Here is a 16268-nt window from a genome sequence, read left to right on the forward strand (position 1 = left end):
TGAAGATCTTTTTTATACAGTTCTTCTGTGTATTCTTGCCACCTCTTCTTAGTATCTTCTGCTTCTGTTAGGTCCATAACATCTCTGTCCTTTATCGAGCCCAACTTTGCACGAAATGTTCCCTTGGTATCTCTAATTTTCTTGAAGAGACCTCTAGTCTTTCCCATTCTATTTGCATTGATCACTGAGGAAGGCTTTCTTATCTCTCTTTGCTATTCTTTGCAACTCTGCATTCAGATGGGTATATCTTTCCTTTTCTTCTTTGCCTTTCATTTCTCTTCTTACACAGATATTTGTAAGGCCTCCTCAGACAACCACTTTGCTTTTTTGCATTCCTTTTTCTTGGGGATGGTCTTGATCACTGCCTCCTGTACAATGTCACAAACCTCTGTCCATAGTTCTTCAGGCACTCTATCAAATCTAATCCCTTGAATCTATTTCTCACTTCTCATAAGGGATTTGATTTAGGTCATCCTAAATGGTCTAGTGGTTTTTCCCTACTTTCTTCAATTTAAGTCTGAATTTGGCATTAAGGAGTTCATGATCTGAGCCACAGTCAGCTCCCAGTCTTGTTTTTGCTGACTGTATAAACTTCTACATCTTTGGCTGCAAAGAATATAATCAATCTGATTTCGGTGTTGGCCATCTGGTGCTGTCCATGTGTAGAGTCTTCTCTTGTGTTATTTGAAGAGGGCGTTTTCTGTGACCAGTGCATTCTCTTGGCAGACTCTACTAGCCTTTGCCCTGCTTTATTCTGTACTCCAAGGCCAAATTTATCAGATACTCCAAGTATTTCTTGACTCCCTACTTTTGCATTCCAGTCCCCTATAACGAAAAGGACATCTCTTTGGGGTGTTAGTTTTTAGTAAGTCTTGTAGGAGTAGCTCTATACTGTCAGCAAAACAAGACCAGGAGCTGACTATGGCTCAGATCATGAACTCCTTATTGCCAAATTCATATTTTAAGAAAGTAGGGAAAGCCACCAGACCATTCAGGTATGACCTAAATCAAATCTCTTATGATTATACAGTGGAAGTGACAAATAGATCAATGGATTAGACCTGATAGAATGCCAAAAGAATTATGGACAGAGGTTCGTGACATTGTTTAGGAGGCAGTGATCAAGACCATCCCCAAGAAAAAGAAAAGCAAAAAGCCAAAATGGTTGTCTGAGGAGGCCTCAGAAATAGCTGAGAAAAGAAGAGAACCAAAAGGCAAAGGAGAAAAGGAAAGATATACCCATTTGAATGCAGAGTTCCAAAGAATAGCAAAGAGAGATAAGAAAGCCTTCCTCAGTGATCAAGGCAAAGAAATAGAGGAAAACAATAAAATGGAAAAGACTAGAGAGCTCTTCAAGAAAATTAGAGACATTATAGGAACATATCATGCAAACATGAGCACAATAAAGGACAGAAATGGTATGGACCCAACAGAAGCAGAAGATATTAAGAAGAAGTGGCAAGAATACACAGAAGAACTATACAAATAAGATCGTCATGATCCAGATAGTCATGACGGTGTGATCACTCACCTAGAGCCAGACATCCTGAAATGCAAAGTCAAATGGGCCTTAGGAAGCATCACTATCAAGAAGGCTGGCTGTGGAGGTGATGGAACTCCAGTTGAGCTATTTCACATCCTAAAAGATGATGCTGTGAAAGTGCTGCACCCAATATGCCAGCAAATTTGGAAAACTCAGCAGTGGACACAGGACTGGAAAAGGTCAGTTTTCATTCCAATCCCAAAGAAAAGCAACACCAAAAAATACTTAAACTACCACACAATTGCACTCACACACAAGCAAAGTAATGCTCTAAATCCTCCATGCCAGGCCTCAACAGTATGTGAACCGTGAACTTCCAGATGTTTAAGCTGGATTTAGAAAAGGCAGAGGACCCAGAGATCAAATTGCCAACATCCATTGGATCATAGAAAAAGCAAGAGTTCCAGAAAAACATCTATTTCTGCTTTATTGACTATGCCAAAGCCTTTGACTGTGTGGATCACAACAAATACCAGACTACCTGACCTGCCTCCTGAGAACTTTGTATGCAGGTAAAGAAGCAATAGAACCGAACATGAAGCAACAGACTGGTTCCAAATAGGAAAAGGAATACGTCAAGGCTGTATATTGTCACCCTGCTCATTTAACTTATATGCAGAGTACATCATGAAAAATGCTGGGCTGGAAGAAGCACAAGCTGGAATCAAGATTGCTGGGAGAAATATCAGTAACCTCAAATATGCAGATGACACCACCCTTATGGCAGAAAGCAAAGAAGAACTAAAGAGCCTCTTGATGAAAGAGGAGAGTGAAAAAGTGGGCTTAAAATTTAACATTCAGAAAACGAAGATCATGGCATCCGTCCCATTACTTCCTGGCAAATAGATGGGGAAATGATGGAAACAGTGACAGACTTTATTTTCTTCGGCACCAAAATCACTCTGTTGGTGACTGCAGCCATGAAATTAAAAGGTGCTTGCTCCTTGGAAGAAAAGTTCTGACCAACCTAGACAGCATATTAAAAAGCAGAGACATTACTTTGCCAACAAAGGTCCATCTAGTCAATGCTATGTTTTTTCCAGTAATCATGTACAGATGTGAGAGTTGGACTATAAAGACTTGCTGAGCACTGAAGAATTGATGCTTTTGAACTGTGGTGTTGGAGAAGACTCTTGAGAGTCCATTGGACTGTAAGGAGATCAAAGCAGTCAATCCTCAAGGATATCAGTCCTGAATATTCATTGGAAGGACCAATGCTGAAGCTGAAGCTCCAGTACTTTGGCCACCTGATGGATGAACTGACTCACTGGAAAAGACCCTGATGCTGAGAAAGACTGAAGGCAGGAGGAGAAGGGGTTGACAGAGGATGAGATTGTTGGACGTCATCACCAACTCAATGGACATAAAGTTGAGTAAGCTCCGAGTTGGTACGGACATGGTAGCCTGGCGTGCTGCAGTCCATGGGGTCGCAAAGAGTCCGACATCACTGAGTGACTGACCTGAACTGAATCAGTGTATAAGCTCAGCTATTAAAACAACTTCATTAATCAGAAATGTTGTAAATTCTGATTCCTTCCAATTCTGTACCATTCTCTTCTTTCTGTGTCTACCATTTCCCTTTTTCTCCACTGCTCACTAGTTACATACAGACAAGACCCGTAAGACCCAGGGAAAAGCTGACTTTTCTTCAGGTTTGTAAGTCCAGGTATCACCAGCAGATGTCCCTACAACTAATGAGTTAGCTTCACAGGAAGAAGCACACTTTTACCATAGTAAAATGTAAATCAAAGTTAAATAAGAGAAATCACTGCTTTAAGTAAAAGTAGCTCTGATAATGAACCATGCCAGAACATGCTGTCCACTCTCAGGAGTCAGAAAATGCAGTTGGTTAAGAGAGGCAAAAGGTGTAGGAGACAAGCCAAGATATTTATTTCACTGTTATTTTTATGGATACAGTCGTGACCCGTATAAGTACTATGCCAGCACAATGAAGTCTTCTTGAATGAAGAGTAGGCTATTAATAAAGATTGTTTTCTTTTATTTCAAGACACCTACAATTGTCATTATTTTTACTTTCTCACACAGATTAAATAATTCAGTTTAGGGATTGGAAAAACAAACAGCCAACTTGCCAGAAATAAAACCAGAGTCTCTAGGCCAATATGATGTCTAACCTGCTAATTTTTGTCCCATATCCCCTTGAACCAGCGAAACCAACAATGTAGTCAATATTTTAAATGGGATAGGCGACTACTAAAAGAGACAGGTGTGAAATACCTTCAATTGTGATATTTTTTACCAACACTGGCTTGACTGCCTTGGAACCCATAAGGATGCCTGTAGTTCTCCAGTACAGTATGTTTGTGCCTGATTTCAACATTACCTGTAAAGAAAACACAAGACACTCAGGTCAGATAAACCATGCTACTTCCAACCATACCTATATCAAAGTTAATCCCCTATACACTTTTCAACACATTAAAATGAAACACGATTATCTGGAACCCACAAATTTAAATCAACTACTTACTGAGACTTAAGCTTTCCTTAAATTCACATTTTGTAAAAAAAAAGAAAAAGTTTGCCAACACCAAAAATACAGTAAAGAGGGAGGAACAGAAAATTCTTCAAGCATGGAAGAAGATAAAATGAATTTCAAATCATGTGCATGAAGACTTGGTTTATATTTAAAAGACTCAATTTAGATTGTGAGAGGCACTTAGCCCAATTACATACTGATTGCTGTCACTATTCATAAGTAAATCTCTGGGCTCTGAAAACAAAAAGGTAATAGAATGAGTTTGCTTCCTTTTAAAATTACTTAACAAACAACACTGCAACAGCAACAAAAGAAAAATAGGACTGTTCTTATAGAATAGCCTGATTTGACTCTATGGCTCCAGAATGTAAATGATACAATGTCTAATATTTGCTTCCTTTGCCACCAGAACATTTTTATCAAATTACTTTTCCGATCAATTTCATGCTGATTCAGTCAAGTAAACTAATGAAATTAAAAGATGCTTACTCCTTGGAAGGAAAGTTATGACCAACCTAGCCAGCATATTAAAAAGCAGACACATTACTTTGTCAACAAAGGTCCGTCTAGTCAAGGCTATGGTTTTTCCAGTGGTCATGTATGGATGTGAGAGTGGACTATAAAGAAAGCTGATTGCCAAAGAATTGATGCTTTTGAATTGTGGTGTTAGAAAAGACTCTTGAGAGTCCCTTGGACTGCCAGGAGATCCAACCAGTCCATCCTAAAGGAGATCAGTCCTGGGTGTTCATTGGAAGGACTGATTTTGAAGCTGAAAGTCTAATACTTTGGCCACCTGATGCGAAGAGCTGACTCATTTGAAAAGACCCTGATGCTGGGAAAGATTGAGGGCAGGAGAAGAAAGGGATTATAGAGGATGAGATGGTTGGATGGCATCGCCAACTCAATGGACATGAGTCTGGGTGGACTCCAGGAGTTAGTGATGGACAGGCAGGCCTGTCATGCTGCGTGCGGTTCACGGGGTCGCAAAGAGTCAGACACGACTGAGCGACTGAACTGAACTGAAGGGTGTTTTGCTTTCTCATTTGCCACCCTTATTCTTCTATGGAGTCTGGCTGGGCGAATTCAAGCAATATAAAATTAAAACATATCTGACTACCTCACCCTGCCAGAGAGTCAGAAAAGCTGTACGTTAAATACTCTTCCTTTGTGTTAAGTCTTTATAAGTGAAGAAAGCATATTTGTTGCCAAGGGTTACTTGTACCTTCAAAGCCCAGAGGACTGAAAGCTTAGGTGAATGGATTTTAATTGGTACTAATATCACTTCCAGGCATACAGATCAAAAAAATTACTCTGAAAGGATGCATTATATTAATCACTCAAGGATGAGGTATCTGCTACAACACAAAGGCAAGGATGGATGGTCACTTATTGAAACAGTGTTCAATCTACATGGCAGGCACGATGTTAGGCCCTCCCTATGTATCCTCTCAATGGACATGAGTTTGAGCAAACCCCGGGAGATGGTAAAGGACAGGCAGCCTGGCATGCTGCAGTCCATGGGGTCACAAAGAGTCAGACGTGACTGAGCCACTGAATAAAATGTATCCTCTCATTTAACTCTGCAAGATTGGTCCTATTTCTCATATGAACTATTAGAGTCAAAGAGACAAAGTCAATTGCCTAAAGAAACACAACGACTATAAACCAGAGCTGCTGCTGTTGTTTAGTCGCTATTTCTGATTTTTGCAACTCCATGGACTATAGGCTGCCAGGCTCCTCTGTCCATGAGATATCCCAGGCAAGAACCCTGGAGTGCTTTGCCATTTCCTTCTCCAGGGGACCTTCCCGACTCAGGGATCAAATTAGGGTATAGTACTTTACCATGTTGTGTTCGTTTCTGCTGTACAATAAGTGAATCAGCTATATGTGCACACATATGCCCTCTTTTTTGGATTTCCTTCCCATTTAAGTCACCACAGAGCATTTGGTAGAGTTCCCTGTGCTATACAGCAGGTTCTCATTAGTCATCTATTTTATACCTAGTAGTGTATATATGTCAATCCCAATCTTCCAATTCACCCCACTCCCTTCCCCGCTTAGTGTCCAAACATTTGTTCACTATATCTGTGTCTCTATTTCTTCCTTGTAAAAAGGTTCATCTATACCATTTTTCTAGATTTTAAATCCATGTCTCACTCCAAAGGGACAGTGCCTCAAATAATAACAGATTTAGGGACTGTGTTACCTAATAATTGCCTTCAAACACTCAGGGTTGTCCTTAAAGAAATAAGCAGTTTACCAGACACAACCAGAAAGGGTAGAATTTTGAACAATGGGTAACAGATAGAAAGCAGGTTTCAGCTCCAGACATGGATGAATTTTGTGATATGCAGAGCTGTGCAAAACTGGGCTCAGAACAGTCCCCAAGAAGACAACTTTGAAAATCGCTTCTTGGGGTAACTGCAGAGAAAGCTGGATAAAAGAAACTCAGTTCAGTTCCATTGCTCAGTCATGTCTGGCTCTTTGCAACCCCATGGACTGGAGCACGCCAGGCTTCCGTGTCCATCACCAACTCTGGAGCTTGCTCAAACTAATGTCCATCGAGTCGGTGATGCCATCCAACCATCTCGTTCTCTTCATCCCCTTCTCCTCCTGCCTTCAACCTTTCCCAGCATCAGGATCTTTTCCATTGAGTCAGTTCTTCACATCAGGTGGCCAAAGTACTGGGGTTTCAGCTTCAGCACCAGTCCTTCCAATGAATATTCAGGACTGATGTCCCTTAGGATAGACTGGTTGGATGTCCTTGCAGTCCAAGGGATTCTCAAGAGTCTTCTCCAACACCACAGTTCAAAAGCATCAATTCTTCAGTGCTCAACTTTCTTTATAGTCCAGCTCTCACATCCATACATTATTACTGGAAAAGCCACAGCTTTGACTAGATGGACCTTTGTCGGCAAAGTAATGTCTCTGTTTTTTAATATGCAGTCTAGGTTGGTCATAGCTTTTCTTCCAAGGAGTAAGCGTCTTTTAATTTCATGGCTGAAGTCACCATCTGCAGTGATTTTGGAGCCCAAGAAAATAAAGTTTGTCACTATTTCCATTGTTTTCCTATCTATTTGTCATGAAATGATGGGATCAGATGCCATGATCTTTGTTTTCTGAATGCTGAGCTTTAAGCCAACTTTTTCACTCTCCTCTTTCACTTTCATCAAGAGGCTCTTTAGTTCTTTGCTTTCTGCCATAAGGGTGGTGTCATCTGCATATCTGAGGTTATTGGTATTTCTCCCAGCAATCTTGATTCCAGCTTCAGCTTCATCCAGCCCAGCGTTTCTCATGGTGTACTCTGCATATAAGTAAAATGAGTAGGGTGACAATATACAGCCTTGACATATTCCTTTCCCTATTTGGAACCAGTCTGTTGTTCCATGTCCAGTTCTAACTGTTGCTTCCTGACCTGCATTCAGATTTCTCAAGAGGCAGGTCAGGTGGTCTGATATTCCCATCTCTTGAACAATTTTCCACAGTTTGTTGTGATCCACATAGTCAAAGGATTTGGCATAATCAATAAAGCAGAAGTAGACATTTTTCTGGAACTTGTTTCCTTTTTATATGATCCAATCGATGTTAGCAATTTGATCTCTGGTTCCTCTGCCTTTTCTAAATCCAGCTTGAATATTTGGAAGTTTATGGTTCATGTACTGTTGAAGCCTGACTTGGAGAATTTTGAGCATTACTTCGCTAGTGTGTGAGATGAGTGCAATTGTGCAGTAGTTTGAGCATTCTTTGGCATTGCCTTTCTTTGGGATTGGAATGAAAAGTGACCTTTTCCATTCCTGTGGCCACTACTGAGTTTTCCAAATTTGCTGGCATATTGGGTGCAGCACTTTCACAGCATCATCTTTTAGGATTTGAAATAGCTCAACTGGAATTCCATCACATCTATGGTTAGCTTTGTTCGTAGTGATGCTTCGAACTCAAGGATCCATCCAATGCCAAGAGTCACTGATTAATATCTTTCATATGATAACCACATCTGTAAACTTACATACCCAGAGGTTCTGTATATTAATTCTGAGTAGACTTCATTCCTGTTAATGCCTCCCTTGAAAAGCAGGACAGTTGAAGTGTGATAGGAAAGAGCAGGGAGAGGGAGCTAAGGAGAAAAGAAAAGGAAAGAAAATAATACTAGAAAGAGCCTGAGTCCATGAAACTTAGGGGCAATTTCTTCCCTAACTAGAAATTTCTAAGTTAAAAGATAATTTTTTTCTTTAAAATAAACTTTTAAAAATAAGTTTGAGAAAAGAAAGGAGAAGAATGGCGTTGGTATGAGAGAAGAGCAGAGAGAGACTTACAGAATGAGAGCCCCATTCTCCATTGTCTGTGAGTTTTACCCACTTGTCAGCGGTGGTGTCCATCTCCTGGCACTGATCATTCTGAATCTGTGGAGTAAACATAAGGGCCCAGTAAAGCTCAGTGAACAGTGTTTTTAATTAGATGTATCACTCATCACAGGACAGGCTACAAGAGCTTCTTTCAATGTGTAGGAAACAACAGCCACGAGTAATTATCAATAAGTAAACACACCAGATCTCTGGAGCCTGAGTGACAACTGCATGAGTATGTAGTTCTAAGTGAATCTTTCTCATTATTGTAACAAAAAGACAAGCCCATTAAGAAGTTGGAAATTGGGCAAGCAGGAGCATGGGAAGCAGAGGAGGAGAGGGGAGTTAACACTGAAAATTCACATAGAGGAGAAAAAGTCATTGCAAAAATGTAAAAGCTTGTGTTCACCATGCAGGCCCAATAGTATAAAAATAAATTTTATTTTTATAAGATTTAGGGCCATTTAAACCTTAAATTAATAAATAAATGAAATCTGATTTGTTTTCAGTTCCCCAAGACTTAATCCAAATGTGTGCATAAGTGGCTATAGCCAAAGTCAAAGACCCCGGTTGGTATTTGGAGACAAATGTTGATACTTTACAGCAATTCAAATAAATACAGCTAATATCTTCAGCACCAAACATCTTGTGCTTTCCAGACAATTCTTCTAAAATACCTAGGAGTTGGGACATACCTCTCCAAGTCTACAAAAAGTAAACAGACATCAAAAATGTCTCTGTAATTTTTTTACAATCTTGATTTCTTGAGGCTATATTTACAGTCTTGACTTCTCCTCGTAGCTCCTGCAATGCAGGTTCAATCCCTGGGTCAGGAACATCCCCTGGAGAAGGAAATGGCAACCCACTCCAGTATTCTTGCCTGGAGAATCCCTTGGACAGAGGAGCTTGGCGGGCTACAGTCCATGGGGTTGCAGAGAGTCAGACATGACTTAGCAAGTGAGCACATAATAGTCAGCATCAAAGTGGGGTTGAAATAATATCTCATCATCTGTACTTCCTCCAAAATGGCTATTTCTCTATTCTTTAAGTTATTTTTCCACTTTATTCATTCCCCTGACTAATTTCACAAACAGCATTAATATCTTGTCAGTAAGAGCTATTTCCTAAAGACTTGACTAACTAGAAAACAGATCCTTTTAACAGCCAAAACCAGAGAAAATCAGCTACTAAGGATATTTGCTTTAACTGAATTTAAGTACCATATTTATATTATAAGCATAATGACAATCAATACGAATGTTAAGCCATTTTTAAACAGATATAAACCCTTTATATACCTTTTTTGGTCCATATTTGCATAAACTGAAAGCTTTTTTCTCAGCAGATATCATACATCTAGTGTTATTTTGACAGTCTACTAGCATTCTGGAGATCTGAGTCCTCTCATTACTCATTCTAAAAGTAACTAGTAAAGGTATAACCTTGGTCCAATCACTTCTTCTGTCTAGGTTTGAGTTTCATCATTAAAAAAAAAAAAAAAAAGTATGTGTGGAGGGGAGAGCTGAATGAAACTCCCAGACTCCTAACATTAAATATTTTACTACTTTCAATCTGTAACGTTCACAGGTACATCTGCATCCTTTAATCTTCAGACATTCCCTTTCCATTAACTACTAGCAGGATGGACATAAGGCACTGACTGTCTGAGTCAATAAATTGCAACCTATTAAGCTGAAACATCAACAAAAGAGGAAACATAAACTCACCATCCCTTTTCAATCCATAACCAGAAGAACAAAGGCATCACTGAGAGGAAGCAATGAAACTTCATGCCTTAAGAATACCTTCACTGACAACTCTCAAAGGACTTAATAGACAACACAGAACTAAATGTTTATTCAAACAATTATACAATTACCTTGCTTTTTAACTTTATTTTAGTAATATTTCAAAAATATCCCATGGAATATGGAGTTATTCACTCTGAGAAGTGTCTTGCAAACAAAATATAACTTAAAAAGCCAATCTGTTTGAATATTGCTTAATATCTTAAACTCATCAAAGGATATTAAGAGTAAAGAGGGTCCTTAAAAGGTCTGGTCTACAATCCTCTTTATGAAAAGGAATGTTGAGAGCTGAAAAGTTAGTTGTCCAGTAACACACAACCAGCAACTGCAGAATTGGGACATGAGCCAGAATCTCTTGACTTTAAATCTTAGGCTCATATATTCACAAAAAATACTTCCTAGCAAACTTTTGATTTAGAAATTTCCATTATCAAGAGCAATATAAATTTGCTTTAGCATTATCAGTACATTTATCCCTGAAATCTGGGCCACAGAAACATTTTACAAGATATTTTCCCAGTTACTTGCACAACACACATACTTTTTTTTTTTTTTGGTTTAAGAAGTCAATCGGAACAATTTTTTCTCAAGCATTTGAGTCACTGCCACAACAAATATTTGCACAATTAGGTACAGTTTACATAAAAATAGCTAAATAATCTTTGTGGTAACATCCTGTTCTGTTAGACTATTATTTTATCCTATAGTCTTTAATGTTTTTTTTTTTTTTTTTTTTTTTTTTTGTGCCCAGCGGACCTAGCAGGCTCTAGGCGGAGGTTTGGCACGGCTCTGCCTCTCCTCGAATTCAAACGCGGCGCCGGGAACGTTACAAGAGCCTACCAGTCTTTAATGTTATTTAATCTCTTGCCAGAGACATCAACTACCTCATCCCTTGATTTCTTTATATTGTACAAAACTGGGATAATCAGCAAGATACAGTCATTTCTAGTTCTGTAATATTGCCCATGAGTACATTTAAATAATTCAAATATTTAAAATTGAAAACAGAATAAAAATATTTTTAAATAAAAACCAAGATTGGTGAAAACATATTTTTAAACAAAATAGCATCTATCACTATAAAAAAATTAAATGAATCTCAGGAAATATATTCAACACACAAAAAGTCTCAACCAAATGGTCACCTAATGATCATATCCAAAAGGAAAACAACCTGAATGTTATTCTACAAGGAGAGAACTCAGAGGTAAAAAAATAATTATTAACCAGAAAGGATTATAGAAAAAATAAATATTTCTTATCGAAAGCTTCAGTTAACACAAAAAACCAAGGCACACATTGAAATGGAAACAAATGATTAAGAGAAATTTTACATGAATGCCCTTTAAAAACTGAATTCTAGAATATAAAAGGCCTTACAAAGAACTCAAAGAAGATGTTGTTGTCCACATATTGGTACTCAAAGAAGACATAACCTGACTTCTTGAGGTGCACAGCATAGATCAAGGATACTGTGCAGTCATCACGATTGGACTCTATGTAGTTTCCACGAGGGACCCAAGAAGAGCTGTGGAAACAAAACCATTTCATGTTAGCATTCAGAAACCTCTCTGTTCACAAGTTCTGTAACCGAGATTTAAAAGCAGTTCTGTCAACAAAGCGCAGCAGGGAAGTCTGAAGTGCATGTGGACCCCAAAGGCCAACACCACTGCTTGAAAAAAGGTTCAGGTCTTGTGGCGCATAACTTCCTAAACTCATCGTGAGATGATGCAATTAATGTGCCATGCAGCTGCTGCTTATCACCAAAAACGTGATCACTAGATAGCTGGTCACTAATTCTAGCAGTCTTTGATGGAATTACTCTCAAATAATATCTAAAGTTTTATTTACAAACACATATTGGCAGGGGTGTGTCCATTTATTATGAGAGAAGAAATCATCCTAGAAAAAGTCCTTTAAAAGTGACTCTAAATACTTTTTAATGTTTATTTTGTATTGGGGTATAGTCAATGAACAATGCTGTGATCGTTCCATGTGAACAGCAAAGGGCCTCAGTTATACATATACACTTATCTTTCTCCCTCAAACTCCCCTTCCCTCCAGGTTGCCACATAACACTGAGCTGAAAAAAAAAGAGAGAGAGAAAGTGGAATCTAAGAAACAAACCACAAAGGGACTTATAGATACAGAGAACAGACTAGTTTTCTGTGGTTGCCAGGGAGGGGGGAGCAGAATAGATGGAGGGGATGAAGGGGTACCAACCTCCAGTTATGAATAAGTCATGAGGTTGTAAAAAACAAGATAAAGAATATGGTCAATACTGTAATAACTTATTGTGGTGATCGTTTCATAATATATGCCACTGTCAAATCACTATGTAATGCTCCTGAAACTAGCATAATATCAATTTGCTATGCAACTGTTATATTTCGATTGTTTAAAAAAAAAAAGAAGTACATGATCAGCCAGATGGAAAAATATAATCAAGTGAACCTAAATAAAATGTAGATCACAGTGTCATAGTACATAGTAGGAGCAAAAGTCTGATAGGAAATTTTATTTAAAAAATAAAAGATTAAGTAAATATACTAGTGAACAAAAGTTGGATTGTAAATCTAACCATAAGCTAATTCTTAGACTAATCAACAGTGAGTCATGCGTCCACTTCTGGGCCAAGAAAGTTTCCAACCAGACTGTATGACAGCACAACTTAATATCCTTCTCTTTGAATGTAACTTTCCATTTGGATTATAAGAGTGAGATTTTTGGCAAATTCTTTTTACTAACAACAACAACAAAAAAGACTGAGACTTCCACGTCTCAACATGACTCACTGATTGGTACTGGACTTGCCCTTTCCTTTAACAATCCAGTAAACTAAACAAAACACACCAGCCACGCTCCGGCACTCACACTAGCCAGTGCAGGACCAAGGGTCTTGACAGCAGGAAAACGCATGAGACAAAGCCCAAGCTGACCCTGACCTCATTCATTCTCAGGACACTTTCCAGACTCTGGCACGGGGAGACAGCTCCCAGAGCACAGTGGTCTCACTGAGTGGAGAAACAGGGACGAATGTCTGGGGGAAGAATTTACAGGCATGAGAAGCAGAGAAAACAGGGGCTCCAGAAGTCCACATGGAGCTTCTCTATAGGCCCAGGCTTGGGGCTGGAATGTGCAGGCCTAGTAGAGAACAGCCACTGCAAAACTAAGTCAAAATCAGAGAGGTCACGTTTATGGGTATTGCAGGATCTCCAGGCCAGCCAAAGAGGAGAAAATTTAATAACCACATTGGACATCCATCTGAGACTCCAGAAGTGCCACATTTTAGGAATAAGGACCATGCCCTAGGGTGGGTATCCACAATTTTTTTCATAAAGGGCCAAAGAGTCCATAACTGGGGCTTTATGAGCCATGTGATCTCTCCTGCAATACTCCACTAGGCAATTATAGCTCAAAAGCAGCCATAGATAACACATAAATAAATGAATGCAGCTGTGTCCCAATATAACATTATTTATAAAAAAGGAGTAGGCTATAGTGTGCCCTAGAGTAAAGACCATGACCTAGAACTAAGTGTGAAACCAATAGAGAGCCACCTTAAAAAAATTCTAAATACCAGACCTAACGAGACACTCTTCTGGTAAATATGCAGCCTTCCAGATCAAAATCCAACATCTTTTACACAAAAGAAAAAAATAATCCACATTCTCCACATTGTAACACTCATGATGCCTAAGATACATTAAAAATTTACTAGAAATGCAAAGAAGTGGTAAAACATGACCCTTAATTGACAACAAAGAATGAAAAGAAACAGAAAAGTATTTAAGACAGCTTTTAAAAATATAATCAAAAAACATCAAGACATGAATACAGGAAGTGAAGGCATGAATAATCCCAACTATTTAAAGGGAAATAAGAACTATTTTAAAAACTAAATGGAAAATTCTACAGCTGAAAACTACTATTCGTGAAATTTAAAATTCAATAGATGAGCTTAAGATCAAGTTTGAAACTGCAAAAGAAATACTGACAGAGCAATAGAAACTATGTAATCTGTAGTATAAGAGAGAAAAATGGGGGGAAATGGAGTCTCAGTGACTACGGACAACACCAAGTGGCCTAACTTACATGTAAATGGAGTTATAGAAGGAAAATAGGCAGAGAAGGGGGCAGAAAAACATATTGGTGAAAGAATAGCTTTAAAAAATTCCCAAATTTAATAACAATATCAACCTACAGATCCAGGAAACTCAGTCAACTTCAAGCAGAGTAAAAATACAAAGAAAACCAATGCTTTCTTTGAGTCATGTGTCAACTTTTGGGCCAAAAAAGTTTCCAACCAGACTATCTGACAGCACAACTTAATATCTTCTCTTCAAATTTAACTTTCTATCTGGATTACAAGAGTGAGATTTTTGGAATTCTTTGTTTTTACTAACAAAAAAATAATAATAAAAGACTGAGACTTCCACATTTCAACATGACTAGCAAAGAAATAGAGAACACATTATAAGCAAAGAAATACAGAACATATTATAAGGAGTCAAGGAAACAATGACACATTACATAAAAGGAAGCTAACCAAGCAAAATACAGCTAATTCTTTTTTTCTTATCACAAACAAGGGAGAGTTCAGAAGGTAATGAATGGAACACCTTTAAAACACAGAAGGAGAAAAGTAAAAGTCCAGAGTCCTACGTCCAACAAAATATTCTTCAAAACTGAGGCTAAATAAAGATGTGTTTAGATTTCAGAAAGTTGAGAGAATTTATGAGCAGCAGACCTGCATGAAATGATAAACAAAATTTTACAGATTAAAAAAATAATACTGAACACACATTTATAAAATCGGAGAAAAGAGTATCAACAACCGTAAATACATAGATAAAAACGTAAAGCTACATTTTTCTCAAGTTTTTTAAAAATTAACTGATTCTTTACAACACATTTCATTGTATTACAGGGTTTATGATGTGTTCCTAAATATATGATAATAGCACCAGGATAAGGGCATAAAGGTAACTATACTGTTGTAAAGCTTTACATATTATATAAAAGTACAATAACAATACTAATTATACTTTAAGAATTGTAAGTAGCCTTTGCAGGATATCTAAAGATGTAAAAACATCAACTACAACAGAAATAAAAACATCAACTACAACAGAAAACATTGATAAATTGTACTTTTAAATTTTAAACTTTTGGTTATTTAAAAACACCCCTGAGAAAATGAGAAAGCAAAAGCTGCAGATAAAAGAACTATTTCACACACATATATGTTACATGTGCATGCATATGTGTATAGGTTAAATATATAGATTCATGACAAAACTTCCTTCATGTCAAGCATACACAATGAACTACTACAACTCAATAATCAACTGACCCAAAAACATAACAAATGGATAAATATTTGACACTTAACACATACACACACACCCACAAACATATGGACTATGAACATATGAATAGTGCTCAATACCTTTATACAGAAGGAAATGAAAAAAAAACCACACAAAGAAATACCATTTCTCATACATACACTAGAAAGACTAAAATAAACCAAGACTTCTGTACAATATTTTACAATGTAAATAACTAGAATTCAAATGCACTGCTAGAGTCTAATGCTACAATCATTTTGAAAATCTCTGACAACTTCTTACAAAGTTCAACACACATCTTCTATATGATCCAAGCAATTAAAAAGAAGTAAAAAGAAAGCAAGATTGGGTGGATAGAAGGAAGGAAGGAAGGAAAAAGGGAGAGGGAGGGAGGAAAGGAGACAAGCTTAGCAGTAATCGACTGAAATTTACACTGAGAAAATGATACTCAATACACTGAAAAATTTCTGCTTATCGTTCGATTTCTTTAATGAATAAGAAATTTCAAGTAGAAAAAAAAAGCCACGTGAATATCTCCTGCTCACCAAAACAAAGATCTGAGGTCTTACAACATCCTGCTGGTACTCTCCTTTCAGTTCAGTTCAGTCCGACTCTTTGCGACCCCATGAATCACAGCATGCCAGGCCTCCCTATCCATCACCATCTCCCAGAGTTCACTCAGACTCACGACCATCGAGTCAGTGACGCCATCCAGCCATC

The 16268-nt window shown here is 38.0% G+C and overlaps 1 protein-coding gene across 2 annotated transcripts in view; it reads right to left on the reverse strand.

Annotated features, from left to right (window-relative positions):
* The window catches only part of KIAA1324L (KIAA1324-like ortholog), a 220012-nt gene that overhangs the window by 69876 nt on the left and 133868 nt on the right, over nucleotides 1-16268 (reverse strand). Inside the window, exons 4-6 of one of the 2 annotated variants that reach the window (XM_010859123.1) lie at nucleotides 11575-11722; nucleotides 8357-8443; nucleotides 3782-3887 (exon numbers count right to left, since the gene is read on the reverse strand). In XM_010859123.1, the coding sequence (XP_010857425.1) occupies nucleotides 3782-3887; nucleotides 8357-8443; nucleotides 11575-11722 (341 nt within the window). Of the gene's footprint in view, nucleotides 1-3781; nucleotides 3888-8356; nucleotides 8444-10113; nucleotides 10894-11574; nucleotides 11723-16268 lie in introns of those variants that run through there. The other variant, XM_010859122.1, reaches the window with a different exon arrangement.

This window comes from Bison bison, unplaced genomic scaffold (genome assembly GCF_000754665.1).
Source record: "Bison bison bison isolate TAMUID 2011002044 unplaced genomic scaffold, Bison_UMD1.0 scf7180017864454, whole genome shotgun sequence".
Classification (NCBI taxonomy): domain Eukaryota; kingdom Metazoa; phylum Chordata; class Mammalia; order Artiodactyla; family Bovidae; genus Bison; species Bison bison.